Raw genomic sequence first — 23,298 nt, forward strand, 5'->3', positions numbered from 1 at the left:
GGGACAAAAAGAGAGAAAATGCATAAACAAAATAGCAAAAAAAAAAAACACTCATGATCAGCCACTGTTCTTAATGTGCAGGTACCTTGGTCATCCAGTTTTCGAGTTTGTAATTATAGCAGCGACAAGGGGGCCTGCTTTGACTGTTAACCGCCCCCTACAGACACACAGTCAATCGTGTGTCTGTGTATGTGACCGGTCGGTCAAAAGCACAGCTGGAAATTAAACTCGAGAGGTAGAGATCCCAGTTGTGATGGGCTAGCACGTTGGACTGCTGCGCCACTCCGATTTGCTTATTTATAGGGCTGCTTGTGAGTGCCACTGTATACCAAATGAACATATGTTTAAAATAATAGTAAAAAATATTTCGTAATTATACTGTTATAGGGATTAATGATATAACTGCTCACATTTCACCACATTTCTCTAATTTTTTCACTTCTCAAAAACTTGACCAGGTGCTCTAGCTACAACTGCCAAACTAAACTTGGCCATAAGTCAAAGTATAATCATTTTAATGCTTATAACGTCTTTCCTAGGTTCATTACTTTCTCAAATCGATATCAGAGCTGTGAGGAAAAAACGGATCTCAAATTTGTTTTTTCAGTATCAGATCGCTCCAAAGATTAGCTCTGATTTTTTTCCATGAGTTGATGAGATCTGTGTAGGTTATGTGGAAAGTTTTGTGGAAATTTCACAAGTGGGCACGTAAACAGCTCTCTTATCAAATCCGATCTGCTCCTGATGTTATCTGTGTTGTGTGCGCATGTTCTAATCCTGATCTGTTGTTTTAAAGAGGTGGTGTGAAGTCTCTGAACTGGAACGCAGCATCTCAAGCTTTCCCTCGGGTCACACAGCTCCTGCGACTGCAAGACTACCGCTACCACACACTCTTGGGCCTGGCTGTTTCTGTGGGCGGTCTCACCGAGTCCACGGTACGTACGATACACCCGAGATCCTCCCACTAACACCCCACTGACTAACAGTAAATAGTCATGGAAAGCTTACAGCTACAAGTTCAGCATTTGGCTCACAGGGACAGACTTTATGACTTGTAGGGGATTTTGCCTTGAGGTGGGGAAACAGCATGATTAGAACAGAATGGCATTCCAAACCACTCCCTATTGTACAAAGTAGCACAGTGGTACCTTGTAACTCGACGTCCCCTAAACTGGAAATCTTTGAAACTCGACGCCCTTCATCGAGAAATTTGTACCCTTAAACTCGACGTGTTCAGCGTTTGGCTTGAGCGGTGTGGTAAAATATGAGACGAATCTGCATTTGTGTGGAATAACCGTCAAATTCACTCTGAACGCTCCACATGTATCTGTGTTTAGCTGGATTTTCCTCACTGCGTGGTGGTTACAGCTTGGGGTGCTGAGAAATTGTGAGAATTAGCTTCTCCAAGTCTAAACACTTAATGTAAAAAAAAATCTTATCTTATCTTATCATGGATTAATATACCAAAAGATCGACATAAGGATACTAAAGTCTTCTCCTAATTATTACTGCTCATAAGTTCTCTTCACTAATAAATTCCTAGCTTGTTGTTTTAGTACAATAAGTCATGTTAAGCTTTGTTCTTTTTAAACATTGTTGGTATGGCCTGAGTCCTTTTTACTGTGTCATATCAAACAGTTTGTCTCATTGGAGGTGCTTTGAAATGGCCAGCGGCAAACCGGGTCAAAGTTAAATCAGGTGAACTTTGAGAACCGCATCAAGCACAAAAATCGCGAGCCCAACACAGCAACAAAAAAAGTATTTGGACACGGACATCCCATTTCAGAAACTCGCGTGAGCTTAAAAGACGTATGATTGTCTTAAAATACACTGTAAAATCGTACATAAACTTCATCTCCCACAATGCATGGCACTTTTGTGACCCGCAAAGTGACCGCGACTCGCCACTAGATGCCAGTGTTTCCACATCAGTGATTAACTAAGGTGGTTTTTCCAACAAGTGATGTTGAGAAATATTTACAAATAATCCCAAAATATACAAGAAGAGAAAATTGAAGCAAAAGGAGGAAATTTAATGAAAGATGGGAAAGTGCAGTTTGTGCTTTAAGAAGAAAAACTAATACGTCTCTTGTGTTATGAGGCTGTATCTGTGGTAAAGGAGTACAATATAAATGTAGATATACATTATAAATATACAGTAAACATTTGGCATTCTGACGTCAAACACAGAATTTAGCCTTCAAGAAAAACAACGAATTATCCAATGCAATCACAGCAGGATATGTTACAATAAGCCCTTTGAGGGCCATCATAATGCAGATGTGGCCCTCGGTGAAAATGAGTTTGACACCCCTGGTAAAAAGCCTTCTCTAAACTAGTGCTGCAAAGTTGGAAGCATATAATTTCCTTCATATAAATCATTTATCACACCTTTTAGCAACTGCAGTGGCTGAAACACTTGAATTTAAAAATAAGTCTATTATGACCTTAAGGAAAAGCATTTTTTGCACATTTGTGAGTATGGAGACACTGCAGGAATTGCTGTTATATTTTGTCTTGCTTACTTAATGTGTTGCCTTTAGTCCCAACCAAACTGGTAGCAGCCAAATTTAATATGTAAGGCTTCAAAGCAGAAGGGATCCTCCGGTAGTTTTGACTTAAGCATGTGTGCATTTAGCAGGTTTTAGGTTTTTAAGGTCATGAATGTGTCTGCTTTATGTATCCTTTATGTATCCTTGAAAACCCTCATTCATTCATCAATTCATTTTCATTTATCGCAAAGCAGGAATACCCCGGACAGGGCTCTTATCCTTTGGCTTTGGCTAACCCACTTTTCTCAGACATAGCCAATCTTGTCAGTGTAGACGCCTGGCTAGCTGATAGCACCGCCGAGATTCGAACTGTAATAGGCCACTCGGGTGCCCAAATAAAAAATAATAACCCTTACACTTTTTAAAAATATATCTCATATATCTCTGTCTTTAAAACCCCAAATCACATGTTTCCATACTAGATAGCACACAAAATGACTACGTATGGTACAAAGCATGTGGTTTGGAACACAGCCTCTAGCTGTAGCCAGAAACTTTCTGTCAGAGAGTTTGCCACATTTTAATGGCATCAATTTAATGAGCCATCAATTTTACTGTTTATCTTAATCATTCCACATATATTTTTCCTCAGGGGTGCAATGTTCGATCATCTGCCTGTAAATGTTCAATGCAAAGGCAAAACATATTTGCATATTATTAGTTTTACCTGTTTAAACAAATTAATCAGTAATAAAGCATCATACAAAAACACACACACACACGCACACAGTCTAACTCACTAGCACATCACTGCAGGGTTGTGGGTTTTTGTCAGTTTGAATCTCAGCAGATCCACCGACCTGGCCAAGTGTCCACACAAACACAACTGGCAGGGTTTGATGAAGGGATGAAGGGTTTGATGAATATGCGTTCTGGACTGGTGCCTGCAAAATTGGAAGGAGGTCACATGAAGAGTAGCCGGGGCTGCTCATTCCTTAGGGCAGTAGGGCGACGCACCACCAAAGGGCGAAGAGGAAGAATTTTTTTCTATCACATTCCACCACAGTGTTAAACTAGCTGTGACTGTTCTGGACAGTTTGTCGTGCTTCTGAATATCATAGTCCAATCAGCGTCAAGGTGTGTTCTGTAATTGAAAATCGTCCAGATTGCTCTTATGTTAAGCTTTTTTCCAACTGTAGTCACTGCAATGCAATCTCATTGGGTTCCAGGAGGGCTAGCACTTGTGTCATACGTAACCTGGTGTAGGTAGCTCCACGTGGACACTTTTTTAAAATATTTTGTTTGTGCACTTTCTCCCCTTTTTCTCCCTTTTTGCTCGTCCAATTGCCTGATTGCGTCATGCTTCCTCTCCACCAATGCAGATCCCTGCACTGATTGAGGAGAACAAAGCTAACCCACTCCCCCTCTGACACGTGGGCAGCAGTCATATGCATTTTGTCACCTACACTTTGACGAGTGCAATGCGGATCAGCACTGTGTACAGAGAGACACACCCTGATCAGCACACTTTTCCCGTCTCTGTGCAGGCACCATCAATCAGCCAGCAGAGGTCTTAATTGCATTAGTAATGAGAGAGAAACCCTATCCGGCTTTTAATATCCCACCTCTGTCTGAACAACAGGCCAATCGTTGTTCATGTGGCTGCTCAGCCCAGCTGGGGCAGATCTGAGATTCGATACGATGTATTCGAGATCCCAGCTCTGGTGTTCAGCATGTGTTTTACTGCTGCGCCACCTAAACGGCCCACATGGACACTGGATAAAGACATGAAACAGTGATTCACAGATCTGAGTAATCTCTGTATAATTCCAAGAATAAATAACTGTTTTGATTGTGAACTGTCTAGGGAAAAGAGTTGTTAAATGCTGTCCTGTTTTCTTAATAATTTATTTTAAATGCTTTATGTCAGACTGTAAACTCAATTCCCACAAAAGCCTAAAAATGGCAAGTCTTTGTGATGTTTTTTGAGACCAGAAGCCCAGCTGGAACACTGAAGCAGAGAATTCAGTCAGAGAGAACGGAGCTGGAGCCGAACGAGCGCTTCTGGCAACCCAGCCTGCACTTTTGAGCTCATGCATTTCAGTGATGAATGAGAGGCTCTGAAGCAAATCGGCTGTCCAGGAAAGCTCAAGCTCTCACTCCGTCTTTCTCTCAGTCTCTAACTCTTTCTGTCACTCTTGCTTTGCCTTGCATGCTCCATTTCTTCCTCTTTTTCCTATTCAGTCTGTTTCTCTGGCTGGCTTCCCATCCCCCTGCTTTACCTGTTTTCATTACTTCTTCTCATCTAATATCTTTTTCCCTACCCCTCCGTCTTTTTTCTTTCTCCTTTTCTCTAATTCTTTCAGTGAGAATCTACTCCGCTGGTCAGAAGCCAATAGGAAAAATCTTTCAGCATGATTTGTAGCCCTTTTGCTCTCCATATTCTCAAGTATTTGTAGATGTAATCAAGAAAAATAAGGGTAAAAGGCTTTAATAAGTGCCGGGAGCTTGTGCAAATCGAGATCATGTACCACCAGTGCCCATAAACAAATTTCCTCAGAGGCCACAAAGACTTTTCCCCCCATTTTTGTTCTTGTTCCCCTCTTTGGGACGATCAGCATTGACGTGGCGATTAAACCACCTTAGTCAGGGTTGGACTGCATGGCCTGAGTGCCAGCATCTGATATCTGAGATGTTCCCACAGTTAAGCTCTGGGACTGGGAGTTGCAACATGCAGTAGAATATTGCAAGTGAAGAGCGGGAGCCAGCAGTGGATTTGGAAATGGCCAGAATGATATCGCAATATATTTTAGTATTTAAGCAATAACATTTCTGCCTCTTCATACTTAAACTTTATTCACTTATGTTTTGGTGGCTGGGAAAAGCTGTTGGGACGTGTTTCTATGCTCTCTATCTGTCTTTGCATCTGTTTTCAAAAGTACCTGCCCACTGTGTAATCCAATTTAATAATATACATTATACATATACAGAGGAACCTTGATTTAATGAACTGGTCCGAAACAGCGAGGTTATTTTTTTTTCCAGGGGTGCGAAAATATACAAAAGCACAGCACTAAGATCCACAAAAGTGCTAAACATACACATATGATAAACAGTAAATAAACATTGTAAATAGATACATAAATATGTAATGTAAAACCTGATTGTATGGTGGCCACTCAGAGTATCTATTATTTTGAGTCTGAAGCACTGCTGGTGGCTACTGGAGCAGTGCTGGTGCATAACTAAGCACTAGAACATGCAAAAATTATGCATAAAACAGAGAAAAAGGCGAGCAAAGAACAAAGCGAGCCTCCCGACAACGCAAATCCTATCACTCATGTACACAGAGAGACGTGCGCCAGCAAGTGGACAATTATGTTTTAGTGCTTATGTAAGACTGTCCCAACCACATCTGATCAGATGTAATCCCTAAAAACAGTTCAGTCATGAATTAGAGGCTTTTTACATCTAAATGTGTATGTCAAGAGAATGAAACGCCTACTACAAATTACTACTAGCACCCTAAAACTTGACTAAAGTTTGTTGTTTATCACATTTTAAAGAAAAAAGCAAAAACAGGGACTTACACAGCACCCTTTAAACGTGTTATTGTCCACCAGCTTTTTTTTTTTTTTTACAGACCTGACAGCAGGTAAAAGTTTACATTTTAGGTTTGAGTTTTTTATATTTATTTAATGGACAAGATTATCAAAAACTAAAACCTAAGTTTATAAAAAAAAAATTTATCCAGCATAGAATATGAAGATTATACAGATTTTTTTAGATGGTGCCAATTGGTGCCAAATGTCCCAAAAAGAACATTTGAATTTCTTAGCGCAAGATTGCAAATAATTTAGGTCTTTAACCATCAACCGTACGTTATATTTCGGCTCTTATTTCAGCTTGCTTTTCAAAAATGCCTGTCAAGTTCTTTGTACCAAAGACAAAAAGTACCATTTAGACCAGGGGTGGCTCTTTTTAGCTCAAGAGCCACACTGGGTTTTAAAATTTGACAGACAAAAAAATGACAGACATGCCGGGCGAGTAGCCAACAGGGGAATATACTAATATAAATAAATACATGTGAAACTCATTACCTAAGAAGTAAAGATTATGCCGCTCAGGTGGCGCAGTAGTAAAAACACACGCTGGAACCAGAGCTGGGATCTCGAATACATTGTATCGAATCTCAGCTCTGCCTGTCGGCTAAGGCTAAGCGGCCACATGAACAACGATTGGCCTGTTGTTCAGATATGGGCGGGACTAAGCCGGATGGGATCTCTCTCTCATGACTGGTGCAATGGATGGCGCATGTACAGAGATTAGATGAGAGTGCTCTCAGGGTGTGTCTCTCCGTACACAGTGCTAAGCTGCACTGCACTCGTCAAAGTGAAGGTGATAAGATGCATACGTCATGCTGCCCACGTGTCGGAGGGGGTGTGGATTAGCTTTGTTCTCCTCAATCAGAGCAGAGATCGGCATTGGTGGAGAGGAAGCATGATGCAATCGGGCAATTGGACGTGCTAAAAAGGGAGAAAAAGGAGTGAAAATGCATAAAGAAAATATATATTAAAAAAAAGTAAAGATTATCTACCTACCGTATTCAATGCAAATGTATAGAATGAATATCTGTGTGTAGAGACAACAGACTCGGCTTTAGCAAAGGTCGGTAGTGTTTAAAGTGCACCATCTAGTAGACGCAGGGTATAGCAGTAAAAAGGTGAAATGAATATGGTCTTTTGGACAGTTTTGTATATACTCAACAGACAAGATTAGCCATAGTCTACCCACCACTGATCTAGTCTGTTTTCATCAGAAGGTGCAAAAACAACTTTTGTCATGGTATAGTGGTGCGTCAGTGCACACGCCATGAGTGAGTTGCATATGTGTGAAGGTCCCATTAATGTAGAGGTGTATATTTGTATTTTAGAGAGACATCTTGTTCTGGGAAGTCTGTGCTTATTGCATTTAAGACAATTCCAGGCTTTATTCTGCCTACTTTACAATCGTGTGGCTTTGTAGACACAGAGTGTGTGTGCTTGACTGGCCTGCCTGCGGTCCAGATCTGTCTCATACTGATAATGAAGAACAGAATCAGACGAGCATGTGCTTGTTTCCACAGGTGCGATTCTCCTCCCAATCACTGTTCGAACACCTGAAGAGCATCCAGCAGGATCATGCACAGCTGCAGGAGTTTGGAGACGCAGTACTACACATCTTCAGAGACAACATTCGCAATGACAGGTATTTTACCTCCTACTGCAGTCCTGGTCAGGCCAAAGAGCTTTTCATTTTAAACACGATGACTTTCAGTTGTAAATCCATACCTGTCTGAGTACTGCTGACCATGGGCATACCTTTATGGCCATTGTTCACTTGTCTACTTGCAGCAAGATAATGCATAATGGTACAAATCACAAGTCAATGTGGTTTGTTGAACAATGAGTTTAGTGTACGTCAATGCTCTTCACGGTCTTCAGATCTGAATTGACCAAAGCACCTTTGGGATGTGGTAGAACAGGAGAGTTAATGGGCAGCTGACAAATCTGTACCAGCTGATATTTTAATGCTGAATGGCTTATAGTTAAGGCCCTACCTAATTCACGGCCATGAAATGAGCCTTTTTCAATGTAATATGCAATTTGCTGTGAAATTCACAATTTAAAGTTTGTGTTTAGCGATTTATTCATTTGTGTAGCATTCAATTACCTTGCGTTTACTGGTTAGTTTGAACTATGAGGTGGTTCTAGTTTACTCGAGCGTCTTTAGAGTTTGCTGAGTTTATAAAGTAAGAAATAAAACTGTACATAGACAGATTATCGGGGGCTTTTTACTTTACTGACTTGTTCTTTTGAGGTGAAGAACAGACTACAGAGAGATCAGAATCAGACTTTATTGGCCAAGTATGCTCACACATACAAGGAATTGACTTTGGTTATAGATATGCTAGCAGTGCACGATAAATACAATAAGGGCAGTCTTATACATACACACACACACATATACTCTCTCTCTAACACACATTCATACCTGTAAACAATTAGCATGTACAATTCATATTATGGGTTAAAAGTGCAGAGTTCTATGCAGTATAAAAAATATAAATAGAAAAATATATAAATAAGAAATGAAAAATGAATGTGAAAGACCAGTGTATGCAGTGTTGCGAGTCATTATGTAAGTTAAATAGGTCATTTGTGGATGTACAAGTGTCCCAAAGATGAACAGTTCTGTATTGTTCAATTGTTCATGAGCAAAATGGAGTGTGGAAAAAAGCTTCTTTGTAGCCTGGTTGTTCTGGTCTTTATGTGGCTAAAGCGTCGGCCTGATGGAAGGTGCCAAAACAGGTTATGGCCAGCGTGAGATGGTGAGATGATCATGTGTGTAGACAAGCACACTTTTTCCATTGACTGAAATCCCCAAAGGGACAAAATGCACTTAATAAGTAAACACATACATCAAACAGCGTCAGCACACAAAACCACAGAAAACTCTGTTACACTAGTAATCCTACGGCAATTCAGTTAGTAATCGGTTAGTCAAAATGTCTGAGATCGAAGTGTAAAGCAGCTAAAAACATGATTCGTGTAACTGGAAGGGGGAGGGTGTCAAAACAAGGACGAAGATTTTCATTTTTGAGACCATCACTGAATGTTCTAGGTTTATTAATGTAGGCTGTGCTGTGCACTGTACCTTCCATTTATTTTATCATTCGATTTATGAGTGTTATTTAGAGACACTGAAATGTGGCACTTTTCTTTCGAAATCTGTGATTTTTGAAAAACGAGGTCCGTGAAATTAGGCACATTTTTCTGTGAATTTAGTAGGGCCCTTGTTATAATGTTTTGAAATGAAACCCTTAATTCGTACCATATTATTTTTCTCCATCAGAGTGTCTGTGCCTTTACTGAAGATGCTGGATCAAATGTTATCCAACGGCTGTTTCGAAATCTTCATTCATCAGGAGAAGTAAGTTGGTCTTTGCTCCTCATTGCAAAATTTCTAAATAATATGCTTTAGCAACATGCTTATGTAATATGTTTTTGTGCACTGTTTACCTAAAAGTATGTGGACACCTCTCTTAAAGCTTAAATCAATTAAAAATAATCCATATAAAAATAGATTATTCATATAAAAATGCTTTCAATTTTGTGCTAACAGTTTGAGAAGGGCTCTTTTTATTCCAGCATGACCGGAGGACATGGTTTTATAAGCTTGTTGTGGAGGAACTCCAGTCACTGCTTTCACAGAGCTCTGACCTTATCCCACCTCCCACCTGAACAGCTTTGGAATTAATTGGAACCAGGCCTTCCAATGTAACATCAGTGCCAGACCAAATGCTCTTTTAATAAAATGAACACAAATGGGCGCCCAGGTGGCGCAGCGGGATAATCCCCACTTCGGAACTCCCGGGTTTGAATCTCGTCTCTGCTACCGGTCGGCTGGGTGCCCTCTAGCAGACAAAACTGGCCTCCAGTCTGCTGGGTTGGAAAGACCAGACTAAAGGGTGGGGTGGGGTTATCAACGCTGTGTAAGGACCTTGGTTGCCGAGGGCGCCTGTACAGAAAGTGGAGGAGTGCGGAGATCAGGGCGTGGCTTTCCCTATGCGAAGCCGACCTCACGTGCAAATCCACCAAAGAATGGGTAAATAAGGGATTGGTGGACTGCATACACAATAATATACACCCTCCTTGGACATTGGGGTCCCCAGCAGCGGATTGGGGGAAAAGGGGGTGTATGCATAAAAGAATTAAAATAAAATGGACACAAATGACCACAGAAGCACTCCAAAATACTGAGAAAAGCCTGGTGGGTGGAGGCTTTTATAGCATAAGGTATCTCTAGAACAGTACCAGTAGTTTTAGAACTGGATGTCCATGAAGCTCATGGTCAGGTGTCTGCATACTTTTGGCCATATAGAGTATATACACCAATCAGCAATAACATTAAAACCACCTCCTTGTTTCTACACTTACTGTCCATTTCATCAGCTCCACTTAACATATAGGAGCACTTTGTAGTTCTACAGTTGCTGACTGTAGTCCATCTGTTTTTCTGCATGCTTTGTTAGCTCCCTTTCATGCTGTTCTTCAATGGTCAGGACCCCCACAAGACCACTACAGAGCAGGTATTATTTAGGTGGTGGATCATTCTCAGCACTGCAGTGACACTGACATGGTGGTGGTATGTTAGTGTGTGTTGTGCTGGTATGAGTGGGTCAGACACAGCAGCGCTGATGGAGTTTTTAAACACCTCTCTGTCCTACTGGACTGAGAATAGTCCACCAACCAAAAATATCCTGCCAACAGCGCCCCATGGGCAGCATCTTGTGACCACTGATGAAGGTCTAGAAGATGACCAACTCAAACAGCAGCAATAGATGAGCGATCATCTCTGACTTTACATCTACATCTACAACTAGGTAGGAGTGTCTAATAAAGTAGACAGTGAGTGGACACAGTATTTAAAAACTCCAGCAGTGCTGCTGTGTCTGATCCACTCATACCAGCACAACACACACTAACACACCACCACCAACCATGTCAGTGTCACTGCAGTGCTGAGAATGATCCACCACCTAAATAATACCTGCTCTCTGGGGGTCCTGGCCATTGAAGAACAGGGTGAAAGCAGGTTAAAAAGGTATTTAAAGAAACAGATGGACTACAGTCAGTAATTGTAGAACTACAAAGTGCTCCTATATGGTAAGTGGAGCTGATAAAATTGACAGTGAGGTGGTTCTAATGTTATGCCTAATCGGTGTAAGGTTCTATATAAGTACAGTGGGGTCAAAAAGTATTGTCAGCCACTGATTGTGCAGGTTCTCCTACTTAGAAAGATGAGAGAGGTCTGTAATTTTCATCATAGGTACACTTCAACTATGAGAGACAAAATGAGAAAAAAAAATCCAGGAAATCACATTGTAGGATTTTTAAAGAATTTATTTGTAAATTATGGTGGAAAATAAGTATTTGGTCAATAACAAACAAGCAAGATTTCTGGCTCTCACAGACCTGTAACTTCTTCTTTAAGAAGCGTTTCTGTCCTCCACTCGTTACCTGTATTAATGGCACCTATTTGACCTCGTTATCTGTATAAAAGACTCCTGTCCACAGCCTCAAACAGTCAGACTCCAAACTCAACCATGGCCAAGACCAAAGAGCTGTCGAAGGACACCAGGAAGAAAATTGTAGACCTGCACCAGGCTGGGAAGAGTGAATCTACAATAGGCAAGCAGGTTGGTGTGAATAAATCAACTGAGGGAGCAATTGTAAGAAAATGGAAGACATACAAGATGATTGATAATCTCCTTTGGGGTCAAGATCTCATCCCGTGGGGTCAAAATGATCATGAGAACGGTGAGCAAAAATCCCAGAACTACACGGAGGGACCTGACGAATGACCTGCAGAGAGCTGGGACCAAAGTAACAAGGTTACCATCAGTAACACACTACGCCGAGAGGGACTCAAATCCTGCAGTGCCAGGCGTGTCCCCCTGCTTAAGCCAGTTCATGTCCAGGCCCGTCTGAAGTTTGCCAGAGAGCATATGGATGATCCAGAAGAGGATTGGGAGAATATCATGTGGTCAGATGAAACCAAAATGGAACTTTTTGGTAAAAACTCAACTCGTCGTGTTTGGAGGAAGAAGAATGCTGAGTAAACACCATACCTACTGCGAAGCATAGGGGTGAAAACATCATGCTTTGGGGCTGTTTTTCTGCAAAGGGGACAGGACGACTGATCCGTGTTAAGGGAAGAATGAACGGGGCCATGTATCGTGAGATTTTAAGCCAAAACCTCCTTCCATCAGTGAGAGCATTGAAGATGGAACGTGGCTGGGTCTTCCAGCATGACAGTGATCCCAAACACACCGCCCGGGCAACGAAGGAGTGGCTCCGTAAAAAGCATTTCAAGGTCCTGGAGTGGTCTAGCCAGTCTCCAGACCTCAACCCCATAGAAAATTTGTGGAGTCCGTGTTGCCCAGCAACAGCCCCAAAACATCACTGCTCTAGAGGAGATCTGCATGGAGGAATGGGCCAAAATACCAGCTACAGTGTGTGCAAACCTGGTGAAGACTTACAGGAAACGTTTGACCTCTGTCATTGCCAACAAAGGTTATGTTACAAAGTATTGAGTTAAACTTTTGTTATTGACCAAATACTTATTTTCCACCATAATTTACAAATAAATTCTTTAAAAATCCTACAATGTGATTTCCTGGATTTTTTTTTCTCATTTTCTCTCTCATAGTTGAAGTGTAGCTATGATGAAAATTACAGACCTCTCTCATCTTTCTAAGTAGGAGAACCTGCACAATCAGTGGCTGACTAAATACTTTTTGACCCCACTGTATATGTCATTCTTTTAATGTTTTTAGTCACCCGTTCTGTGTGGAGCTGTTGGCTTTATGTAAAGAGGAGATGAAGAAGTCGAAGGACATTCAGAAGTTACGCTCCTGCATAGCCGTGTAAGTACTGACAAATTTATTTACTATGACTGGTTTATCATTACGTGCAACGTGTAACATGTGTCTGAATTCTACGGTGGATCCAGAAAGTGTTCAGACCCCTTGCCTATTTTAATTGGTTATGGATTTTATAAAAATTGCAATATTTACCCATCAGTCTACATTTGATAACTCATACTGATAAAGCGAAAATTTTAGAGTTTGTTTTGGAACGGACCGAGATCACCTCTTCTCAGGAGTCTCAGTGTTTTTGTATTGGTCCACATCTAAGAACGATTACTGTGTTCACACTGATCCAAATGATTCATGCCAGCGGGACTAAAAAGTGCAAGTGTAATAAAAAAAAAAACCACTCCTAAGATTCCTGTTCTTTTTTAGATACTGTGGGCTGATCCAGTTTCAGGGAGATGTAAGGAAGAAGATCTTGGCACAGCTGCTGATGCTGCTGTGCCATCCTTTCCCTGTGGTGAGTGTCTGTGAGCCTCTGGTCATTGTGTGAGAGAGATGACTTTTTTTTTTCTTAGCTCCTGTACAGCTGCACATGAGGAATGTACGTGTGTAAGCAGATATTGCACATTGCCTCTCTTGTGCAGTTGGGGTTTGGCACTGGCACTGCTGCTGGCAGGCTTTTCGCTCTTTCTCCTGTTTTTTCTTTGTTCTGTCTTTTAACCTTCATGTTTCTTGGTTTCTTTTTTATTAACTGATTTCTATTCATCCATTTATTAATCAGTTCCTTCCTTCTGTTACCTTCTTCATTGTTTCTGTTTCTCATATCTAGTCATCCATCATTGTATCTTTTTAGTTCCTTCATAAAGAAATCACCTGTAATTACGACTTTCCCTTTTATTTTATTTCCTCTTTGCTTCTTTATTTTATTCTTTCAACAGTCTACTCATGCTTACTTCCTTTCATTTATCTATTCTGTTTTTTTAACAAAAAACTGATTTGAACCTTTAGCACAATGAGGAGACAACAGAATGTTCCTGATCCCCCCCTCTCCCTATCCCAAAGCAATGAAGTTGGACGACAACGTCTGACTTACAGTTGACGTTTAGAATTATCCCTGATGTGTTCTTTGGGTTTGGGGTCAGGGCTCTGTGCATTCACATGAGAAGCGCCAAAAAGCGCTTTAGCGCTGGCTCTGTCGTTATTTCCTATGGAGTAAGGCGGTGCCGTTTAGCTTGACGCTGCGCTTCCCTGAACTGCGCGCACCAAGCACTTTTGCCGCGTTGGGCTCACTATTTTTTTTCTATTTATTTATGCATTTTTTCCAATTTAACACGATCAGTTTGTCTTTCACTGCTGGGGATCCCGACTGCGTTCGAGGAGGGTATATTTGCCTGCTCCACGCCCCTTTTGACGCGTCTGCAGTCCTTGCGGACCCCTTCTTTTACACCCGTGCGTCGTTCTGCACAGGCGCCTTAGTCTGCTAACCAGGGTCCTTACACAGCATTTGTAGACCCCACCCACTTAGTCCAGCTATTTTTCCACCCAGCAGACACGGTGGCCAATTTTTTGTTTGCCAGTTGTGCTCGATAGGTGGCGCCCAACCGACTGGTAGCCAAGATTTGAACCCAGGTCACTGATGTGCTAGTGGAATATCCTGCTGCGCCACCTTGGTGCTGGGCTCACGATTTTTGCGCTTGCCTGGGTGCTCTAAGTTCATCTGATTGAACTTTGACCCAGTTTGCCGCTGACCTTTTCAAAGCGCCTCCAATGAGACAAACTGTTTGATATGACACAGTACAAACAACTTGTCACTCTTTTAGTACATTAACCAATGTTAACCTTTTTTCTAATGATAAGCATTTTAGACACTCTAAAAAGCTGATTCTTACAACTTCTCAGCTAAAACACAAGTTTAAAAGTGAAACAGGAGAGAAGTCCAACTAAACACAGATACATGTGGACGCTTTCAGAGTAAATTTGATGGTTATTCCACACAAATGCAGATTCGCTCAAACCAAGCGCTGAACAAAGCAGCAGTTTGCGCAGAGGCTCACAGTGACAATGCACCCTAAGTATCATGTTATAAACATTTCTCATTCCTACCTTGTTATTTAATCCTTATCCTGCTCCCCCTCCCCATCAGATCAGAAAAGCCACTGCCAGTCAGGTGTATGAGATGTTCCTGACCTACGATGATGTGGTAGATGCCAATGTGCTGGATGATGTCACGACGGTACTCAGTGACACTAATTGGTGAGTGTTGAAATCACATTCACCTTACAGGACGACTCCGGTCCACAGTACCTCATTCATCTCTTCATTATCTTCATCTTTCAGGGAGAGTGACCTCACCACAGTGAGGAGTTACAGAAACCAGCTATGTGATTGGCTTGGAGTACCTCGGCCCACGCTGCTAGCCAAGGTAACACACTAAAGCCTGCAAGAGACAGGAATTTAAAGCAACAGTTCAGCCATATCAAAATCTTATAGACGTGTAGATAAGATGTCTTAATATTTTTAGTAGTATAGTAATGAAGATGTAGTCTAATTGATGTTCTAGCTAGAACTTTCACGTTCTAACATCTTTAAAGCTGTGTTTACATATACAAGAGAAATACCACAAACTGGATCAATAAATAGTGTAATAAAACAAACACAGAGACCAAAGTGTGAGTAAACATAATGTTGTGAGTGCTGGTGGTTATAATGCAAGTGTTGCAAGAGGCTGTATATTAATACAGTTGAATTATGGTCAAATTTCAACTTCATCTACAAGTTATTTTGAGTTATACCATCAGCTAATCAACCTGTGTCAAAACCCTTTCTGTTCACAAGCAAATAAGATCCTGTATCTTCAGAATCTACTGTTGTTAAATGACTATTTTATTGTTTCAGATTTTTCATCTACTCAGTTCGAAAAGGACAATAGAAATGATAAATATTATTCAGTTAAACATAAGTTGCGTTGTATGATTATGCTTTTATTGATGTTGTCTGGTAATGTTCAGCCAAATCCTGGTCCTGCTGAGTCTACTAACACCTTGCAATCCTTAATTACTCCTTCTGACTTCAAAAACAGATGTGGTCTTGGTTTTTTACATTTAAATGTTAGAAGTCTTGTCCCTAAAATGGATTTGATCAAGATCTGGGCAAGTACAACTAACACTGATATTATTATTATCTCTGAGACCTGGCTTAAAAAATCTGTACCTGATGAATTAATTTTCATAGAAGGATATAATGTTTTTAGATCGGACTGGGTTGGCAAAGGAGGTGGGGTTGCCGTATATGTGAAAACGAAGTTTTTAAGTTCTGTAACTGTCAGTTACTAAAGCTAAACAGTTTGAAATTCTGGCAATTAAAGTGACTATATCAAAGGATTCTGATATTACAGTAGTTGGATGCTATAGACCTCCATCTGCCTCAAATGATGCTTTTCAATCTATATCTGATATACTACATAAACTCAATGACTCTGAATTTATTCTCATGGGTGATCTGAATTGGGATTGGCTCTCAGGGAACTCAGATTGTGTTAAAAATTTGTGTAACAATTTAAACATGGTGCAACTCATTAATGAGCCAACAAGAATAAATCCAAAAGCACAAATAAAATCAACCCTGCTTGATCTAATCATAACAAACACAGCTCATAAATACACATCGGCTGCTGTGTTTTGTAATGATGTTAGTGACCATTGTGTAATTGCATGTGTTAGAAATACAAAAATCCCTAAGGCAAAACCCCGTGTCATTTTAAAAAGACATTTTAAAAGTTTTGACCAACAAGCCTTTCTGCATGATTTGTATCACAGTGAGCTTAGCAGGGTATCTTTGATTTCAGATTCTGAATTGGCATGGGATTTTTTTTCATTAAATTTTTTTTTCAATTATAAATAAACATGTACCAATTAAGAAGTTTAGGATCAGTGGTAAAGACAATCCTTGGTTCTCAGACAGTCTGTCAGAACTAATTTATCTGAGAAATAAATTGTGGACACAAGCTAGATTATCCAACTCTTCTGCTGACTGGACTTTGTTTAGAACAATAAGAAACAAGTGTACTATAATGATTCGAAAATCAAAATCTGAGTTTTATCTGAAGTCTGTCACAGAAAATTTAAAAAACCCTTTAAAGTTTTGGAAGTCAGTTAAATCTTTGTCTGGTGAGCATGTGACTTCTAACCTGCCAAATCAGATTCTAGTTGGTTCTGATGAAATAAAAGATAAAAAAAGCTATGGTCAATCATTTTAATAATCATTTTATTTATGCTGGTTCTATATTTGATCAAACAGTTCATACACATCCTGCCATTTCTGAAACTGAACATGAAAATGGAAATTTGGAACCTTTTCATTTCAGACCTATTTTAGTGTCAGAAGTTCATAAAGCTTTGAAAGACATTGATCATAAAAAGTCTACTGGTCCTGATAATCTCGATCCATTTCTTCTAAAGTTGTCGGCTGATTTTATTGCTGATCCTATTGCGTATATTTTCAATCTAAGTCTTTTTTCCAATTCTATTCCTAAAAGTTCCCCTTATATAAAGGTGGAGACCCATCGGATCTGAATAATTATCGCCCAATATCTAAACTTTCAGTTTTGCCTAAGATTTTTGAATCATTTGTAAATTTACAGTTAAAACAATTTTTATCTGATAAAAACATTTTAAATCATTTTCAGTCAGGGTTTAGAAGTGGTCATAGCACTATCACTGCTGCTACATTAGTGACAAGCCATATTATAGAAGCTTTGGACAAAAAACAACATTGTGCTGCATTATTTGTCGATTTCTCCAAGGCATTTGATTCAGTTAGTCATGAGTTGTTACTAACCAAATTAAGATCAATTGGTTTAAGTACGAAGGCTGTTACATGGTTTCAGAACTATCTTGAAGATCGTACTCAATGTGTTTATGCTGAAGGTTATAAATCTGAATTTCTTGAGGTAACCAAAGGTGTCCCTCAAGGATCAATCTTGGGGCCCATTCTGTATTCAATTTTTATAAATGATTTAGGTAAAGACATTCAAGCAAAATTACATTTATACGCTGATGATACAGTAGTGTATACATGCGCGACCACTATTTCAGGAGCAGTACAAGAACTACAGGCTGCATTTCAGACCTTGCAAAACACATTTCTGAATCTAAAACTAATTTTAAATACAAAGAAAACAAAGTTCATGGTCTTTTCAAAAGCTAGAACACAGCAGTTGGATAATTGCGGAATCTTGTCTTTAGAAGGGAAATTCATTGAGAGAGTGTCTTCTTACAAGTACTTAGGAATATGGATAGATGATAAGCTATCTTTTAATGTACATATTGCAAATTTAGTTAAAAAGCTTAAAGCAAAACTTGGTTTTTATTTTAGAAACAAATCATGTTTTACATTCAGTGCTAAAAAGAAACTTGTAGAAGCTACTTTTCTGTCTGTGATTGATTATGGTGACATATTGTACATGCTTGCTGCATCCCACATATTGCGACATGTGGATTCAGTGTATCATGCTTCATTACAAATTCCAAGTCCCTTACTCATCACTGTATCCTTTATAATTTAGTTGGTTGGACATCCCTTACAATTCGTAGACAACAGCATTGGTATATTTTTATCTATAAAGCAATACTTGGCAAACTTCCAATGTATCTTTGTAATCTCCTGTTTGTTAGCTCTGGTCCATATCAGCTTCGCTCTAATAAGTGGTTGCTTTTTAATGTACCACGAGTGTCAACTGAATTAGGAAAAACTGCATTCTCCTATTCGGCAGCTTGGGGATGGAATAAAATACAAAAAGTGCTCAAAATAGAAACACTTATGTCCTTAAATAGATTTAAAGCTATCTTAAAGGATGTAGTGATGGAGATTTGTACTTGTTTTTCTTGAGACTCTTTGTATTTTTATATTGTGTTCTATTTATTATATTGCACATGTTTAATTATTTAAAATGTAAATTGTTTTAAGATGTTGTTAATTCTTGTTTTGTGGTTTGGCTGCAACCTTGGCCAGGTCTCTCTTGTAAAAGAGATTTTGAATCTCAATGGGACCTCCTGGTTAAATAAAGGTTAAATAAAAAATAAAAAAAATAGACAGATAGAGAGGTGGACAGATAGATAGATAGACAGACGGATAGATTGACAGAGATAGAGAGATAGACAGATCGATAGATAGACAGACAGATAGATTGACAGACAAACAGATAGAGGGATAGACAGACAGATAGAGAGGTAGACAGATAGATAGACAGACAGATAGAGAGGTAGACAGATAGATAGACAGACAGACAGATTGAGAGGTAGACAGATAGATAGACAGACAGATAGAGAGATAGACAGATTGACAGACAGACAGAGAGGTAGACAGATAGATAGACAGACAGATTGACTGACTGACAGATAGATTGACAGACAGACAGAGATTGATTGACAGACAAATAGAGACAGGCAGACTGACAGATAGATAGACAGACAGATAGATAGCTAGACAGACAGACAGACAGATAGACAGACAGACAGATAGATAGATACTGTTTTGATCCTGAAGGAAATTAAAGTACGTCCTGGGGACCATTTAAATAGTGTTCCTCACATTCGGTCTTCTGTTTGGCTTTTTAATGACTTGTTTATTGTTCCTTTTATTGTATCAATCCTTTTATTGCTGACCATCCTCTTTCTTTTTTACCTTTAACTTTTCCAAGCATTAGCTTTTCCAACAAACTCTTTTCATAATAAGAATGTCCAAAATTAGAGAGCTGGAGTTTGTTTATCTGGGCTTTGATTGACAGGTTGGTTTGATTGTTCCGTTTTGTTTTTCTTTTTTGTCATCCAAAAGTCCAAAGGCATCAATATTTTTCCTGTCCTGATTTTTACTGTCCAGCTTTCACATATAAAAGACCCAAATAAAAGACAGTAGTCAGGACAGTTCTGGTCTTTGTTTGGAGAGACAAATCTTTAAATCTGAAGATGTTTTCCAGTTCCTTGATTTTTGTTCTGCTAAGTGCCAGTCTGTTTTGTATTTCCTGACTGCCTGATCCTTTGCTATTAATAATTGATTCAAGTAGGTAAAGTCTGTCCACCACTTTCATTTTGTCATGACTTGTGTCTTCTTCATATTAAACTGAGGTCACATCTGCTCTTTCTGTTCTTTAGCTTTTCTTATAAAAGCCTTCAGGTCTTCCTGATTACTGAATACAAAAGGTTATCAGTCATGTTTCACTCATTATATGCTCAGTGTGCAGGTTGAACAGGAACGGTGAATGCAGCTTTGCCAATATGGAATCAGTCTGATCTGGCATGTTGATCAGTGTAGTGATTCATCATGTTTCTAAATGTTCACGTTTTGTGGTGTGGCCAACATAGTCACAAGCTTTGCTGTAAGTAAGATACTTTATCCAGATCCAGTCTCACTTCACTCTTCCTTCTTTCTCTTTGTGCCTCACAGAGTCCTGCACAATAATCGACCTGCCAGAAGTCTGTGAAGTCTGTGATGGTGGATTCCAGTGGCATAACGGCTCTGTCTTGTTTCATGTTTTCCTTTTAGTTTTTTTATTGCCTACTTAATATTCAGATAAACCATGTTGAACACCAGGCAAAATGTACATGCCATTTATCCCTAATTAATAAATATAAATTAACACATTAACATGGTGACCCTACATTTAATACCTAATTCTTTTTAGTTTAATTCATACTTCTAGTATATTAATAGTACTTGATGTCTGTTTTTCTCTAAAACAAGCTGAAACATGGGCTCATCTGATCGGTTCATCTGAGATTAGATGAGCCTGAGCCTAGAGAACTCAGTGGCATTTCTGCATAAATTGATGTATGGGTTTGTCTTTGAGTAATAGAAATTCGAGTTGCATTTCTTGATAAATGTGCAGACTGTGTTGACAATGGCTTTCCGAAGAACTCCCAAGCCCATGTGGCTAAATTTATTACAGTAGCATGACAGTTTGCCATCTGAGGGCTTAAAGGTCATGCACAATCACTACATAACCACAACCCTGGTTTTCTTCGAATTCCATAAATCTGTTTACAATATTATGTATGGTAGATTGTAAAAAGCCTTATCTGTATTCCTGCATTAAAAATTGCAAATTGATTCAAAATTCTCTTATGAAGTGGTGAGTCACGACCCATTTTTAAGCCTTTAGTGGATCCTTGTTTATAATCAGTCATAATGCCTTAATTTTTTATTGTAGCTGTATTAGTTAACTAAAGTCTCAAGAGAATTACTAAATCACAGTCTTGCAGTTTTGCTTGCTTAGCCAACACAGTTAGCCTCAGGCTATTCAAACCAATGGGCTGAGGTGGTACAACCCACTAGCATGCCAGCTAACATCTCCTTCCGTGTACCGAAAACTGTCACTGACAAGCCCGGATTTGCAAATAAATGACACTTGTACACATTTATACAAATTAAAAATCAATGATAATGTATTTACATTTCAAAATAACTCCGCATATCATATTTGTAATTTTTTGTGAGAAAAGTTGTGCCGCACTGAATGCTGGGATTGACTTCACCACTAAAGAAGCTCCCTTGTTTTTCAGTCAGTTAATAGTTTCGAAACAAGGCACCTCAGTAGGAGCATTTTAAGGTAGCATGTTAAGCCAATTAAAATCCTAATACCTATCAGGAAAAGCAGTAAATAAAATTACCTATCAGGAAAAGTAGTAAATAAAATTACCTATCTGGAAAAGTAGTAAATAAAATTACCTATCTGGAAAAGAAGTAAATAAAATGACCTATCAGGAAAAGTAGTAAATAAAATGACCTATCAGGAAAAGTAGTAAATAAAATTACCTATCAGGAAAAGCAGTAATTAAAATTACCTATCAGGAAAAGCAGTAATTAAAATTACCTAACAGGAAAAGCAGTAATTAAAATTACCTATCGGGAAAAGCAGTAAATAAAATTACCTAACAGGAAAAGCAGTAAATGAAATTACCTATCAGGAAAAGCAGTAAATAAAATTACCTAACAGGAAAAGCAGTAAATAAAATTACCTAACAGGAAAAGCAGTAAATGAAATTACCTATCAGGAATAGCAGTAAATAAAATTACCTATCAGGAAAAGCAGTAAATAAAATTACATATCAAGAATTTAGACATGCCTTCATCTTGGGAGCGTAGGATTACATAAAATGCATCTATGTCAAGAGATCACCAGGTTTTCAGAAAGACCCCATAGTGTACTTGAATACGGATAGGTAAATATCTGGTACTGTTTCTAGTTTTAGACTAGTGCACAGGGAGCGAATTACAAACTCCTACACCCCTAAGCAATTAGAAACCTGACTTAAATCAACATGATGTAACAATCCAGCTCAAGAGAAACAACTTAGCACTGAAACTGGATCTAGTTGTGCTCATTATACGGCAGGGAAAGTGCTAACATTTAGCTGGAGAGGAAGAGGAGCTGGAGTTAGGACTGGCCGTGTGCAATCAAACACCACCTGTTGAGATGTTTAGGTGAGATTACGAGCGGAGAGACGTGTCCTGCTCCGGGCTACATGCTCAGAGAACAGTTTGTATTGTCTAGCTGGGTAACACGGCTCATGGGGAACACAAAGACTCGTTTGTCGAGCTTGGATCAGTGTTATATGAGCGCATAGATGTAGACAGAGCACCATCACATGTTTCATTTGGCCTCGCTCTTGGTCCTCGTGTTCCCCTCCGGCCGGATTTCTGCTAATACGTCTCCATTCATCTTCATTTATGACTTTTCCCTACGGGATTGGTTGATTGTATTATGCTAACCGCTGTTATATTTCAGCAAACATTTAACCCTGTTCTGTCCTGAAAATGGAGCCAGATAAAATTGTGGATCACTTATCTTTAGTAAATGCTTTATCCTGGTCTTGGATGTGGTGGGTCCGGTGCCTACCTGAAAACACTGTATGCATGGACACTCATTATCACTTAATTGCAGGCTAGCAATTTTGGGGAGTCAAGGGTGGATTGATTGCTCTTAATATACCATTTCATGAATTCATGTGCCCAGTGTTACCAGGATGCACCAGACCCACCAGCCTTATGATATACAGTAGTTGATAAAAGTAAATTGGGCAGTGGTAGCTCAGTGGTTAAGGTACTGGACTAGTAATCAGAAAGCTACTGGTTCAAGCCTTATTACCAACAAGTTGCCACTGTTGGGGCCTTGAGCAAGGCCCTTAACCCTCAATTGCTTGAACTGTATTCAGTCAATTGTAAGTTGCTTTGAATTGAAGCGTATGCTAAATGCTGCAAATGTCAAATTTTACAACGTGTGTAAACATGAGCTGATAGTTTAACAGGAAAAGCTTGAATTGCACAATGCTTTACATTATAAGGACCCGAAAGTTGTAAATCTGATGCCCCTACATGTGCCCCTTTGGTTAA

The 23,298-nt window shown here is 39.4% G+C and overlaps 1 protein-coding gene across 1 annotated transcript in view; it reads left to right on the forward strand.

The window, feature by feature from the left end:
• Positions 1-21,022, forward strand: part of tbcd (tubulin folding cofactor D) — an 86,429-nt gene extending 65,407 nt beyond the window's left edge. The window contains exons 32-39 of the mRNA XM_063015908.1: positions 797-935; positions 7,618-7,739; positions 9,387-9,464; positions 12,874-12,963; positions 13,342-13,429; positions 15,056-15,165; positions 15,250-15,334; positions 20,353-21,022. Coding sequence (XP_062871978.1) covers positions 797-935; positions 7,618-7,739; positions 9,387-9,464; positions 12,874-12,963; positions 13,342-13,429; positions 15,056-15,165; positions 15,250-15,334; positions 20,353-20,367 — 727 coding nt within the window. The 3' untranslated portion in view covers positions 20,368-21,022. The remainder of the gene's footprint in view (positions 1-796; positions 936-7,617; positions 7,740-9,386; positions 9,465-12,873; positions 12,964-13,341; positions 13,430-15,055; positions 15,166-15,249; positions 15,335-20,352) is intronic.
• The last annotated feature ends 2,276 nt before the right edge of the window (positions 21,023-23,298 follow it).

The sequence above is a fragment of the Trichomycterus rosablanca genome, chromosome 2 (genome assembly GCF_030014385.1).
Source record: "Trichomycterus rosablanca isolate fTriRos1 chromosome 2, fTriRos1.hap1, whole genome shotgun sequence".
Lineage (NCBI taxonomy): Eukaryota > Metazoa > Chordata > Actinopteri > Siluriformes > Trichomycteridae > Trichomycterus > Trichomycterus rosablanca.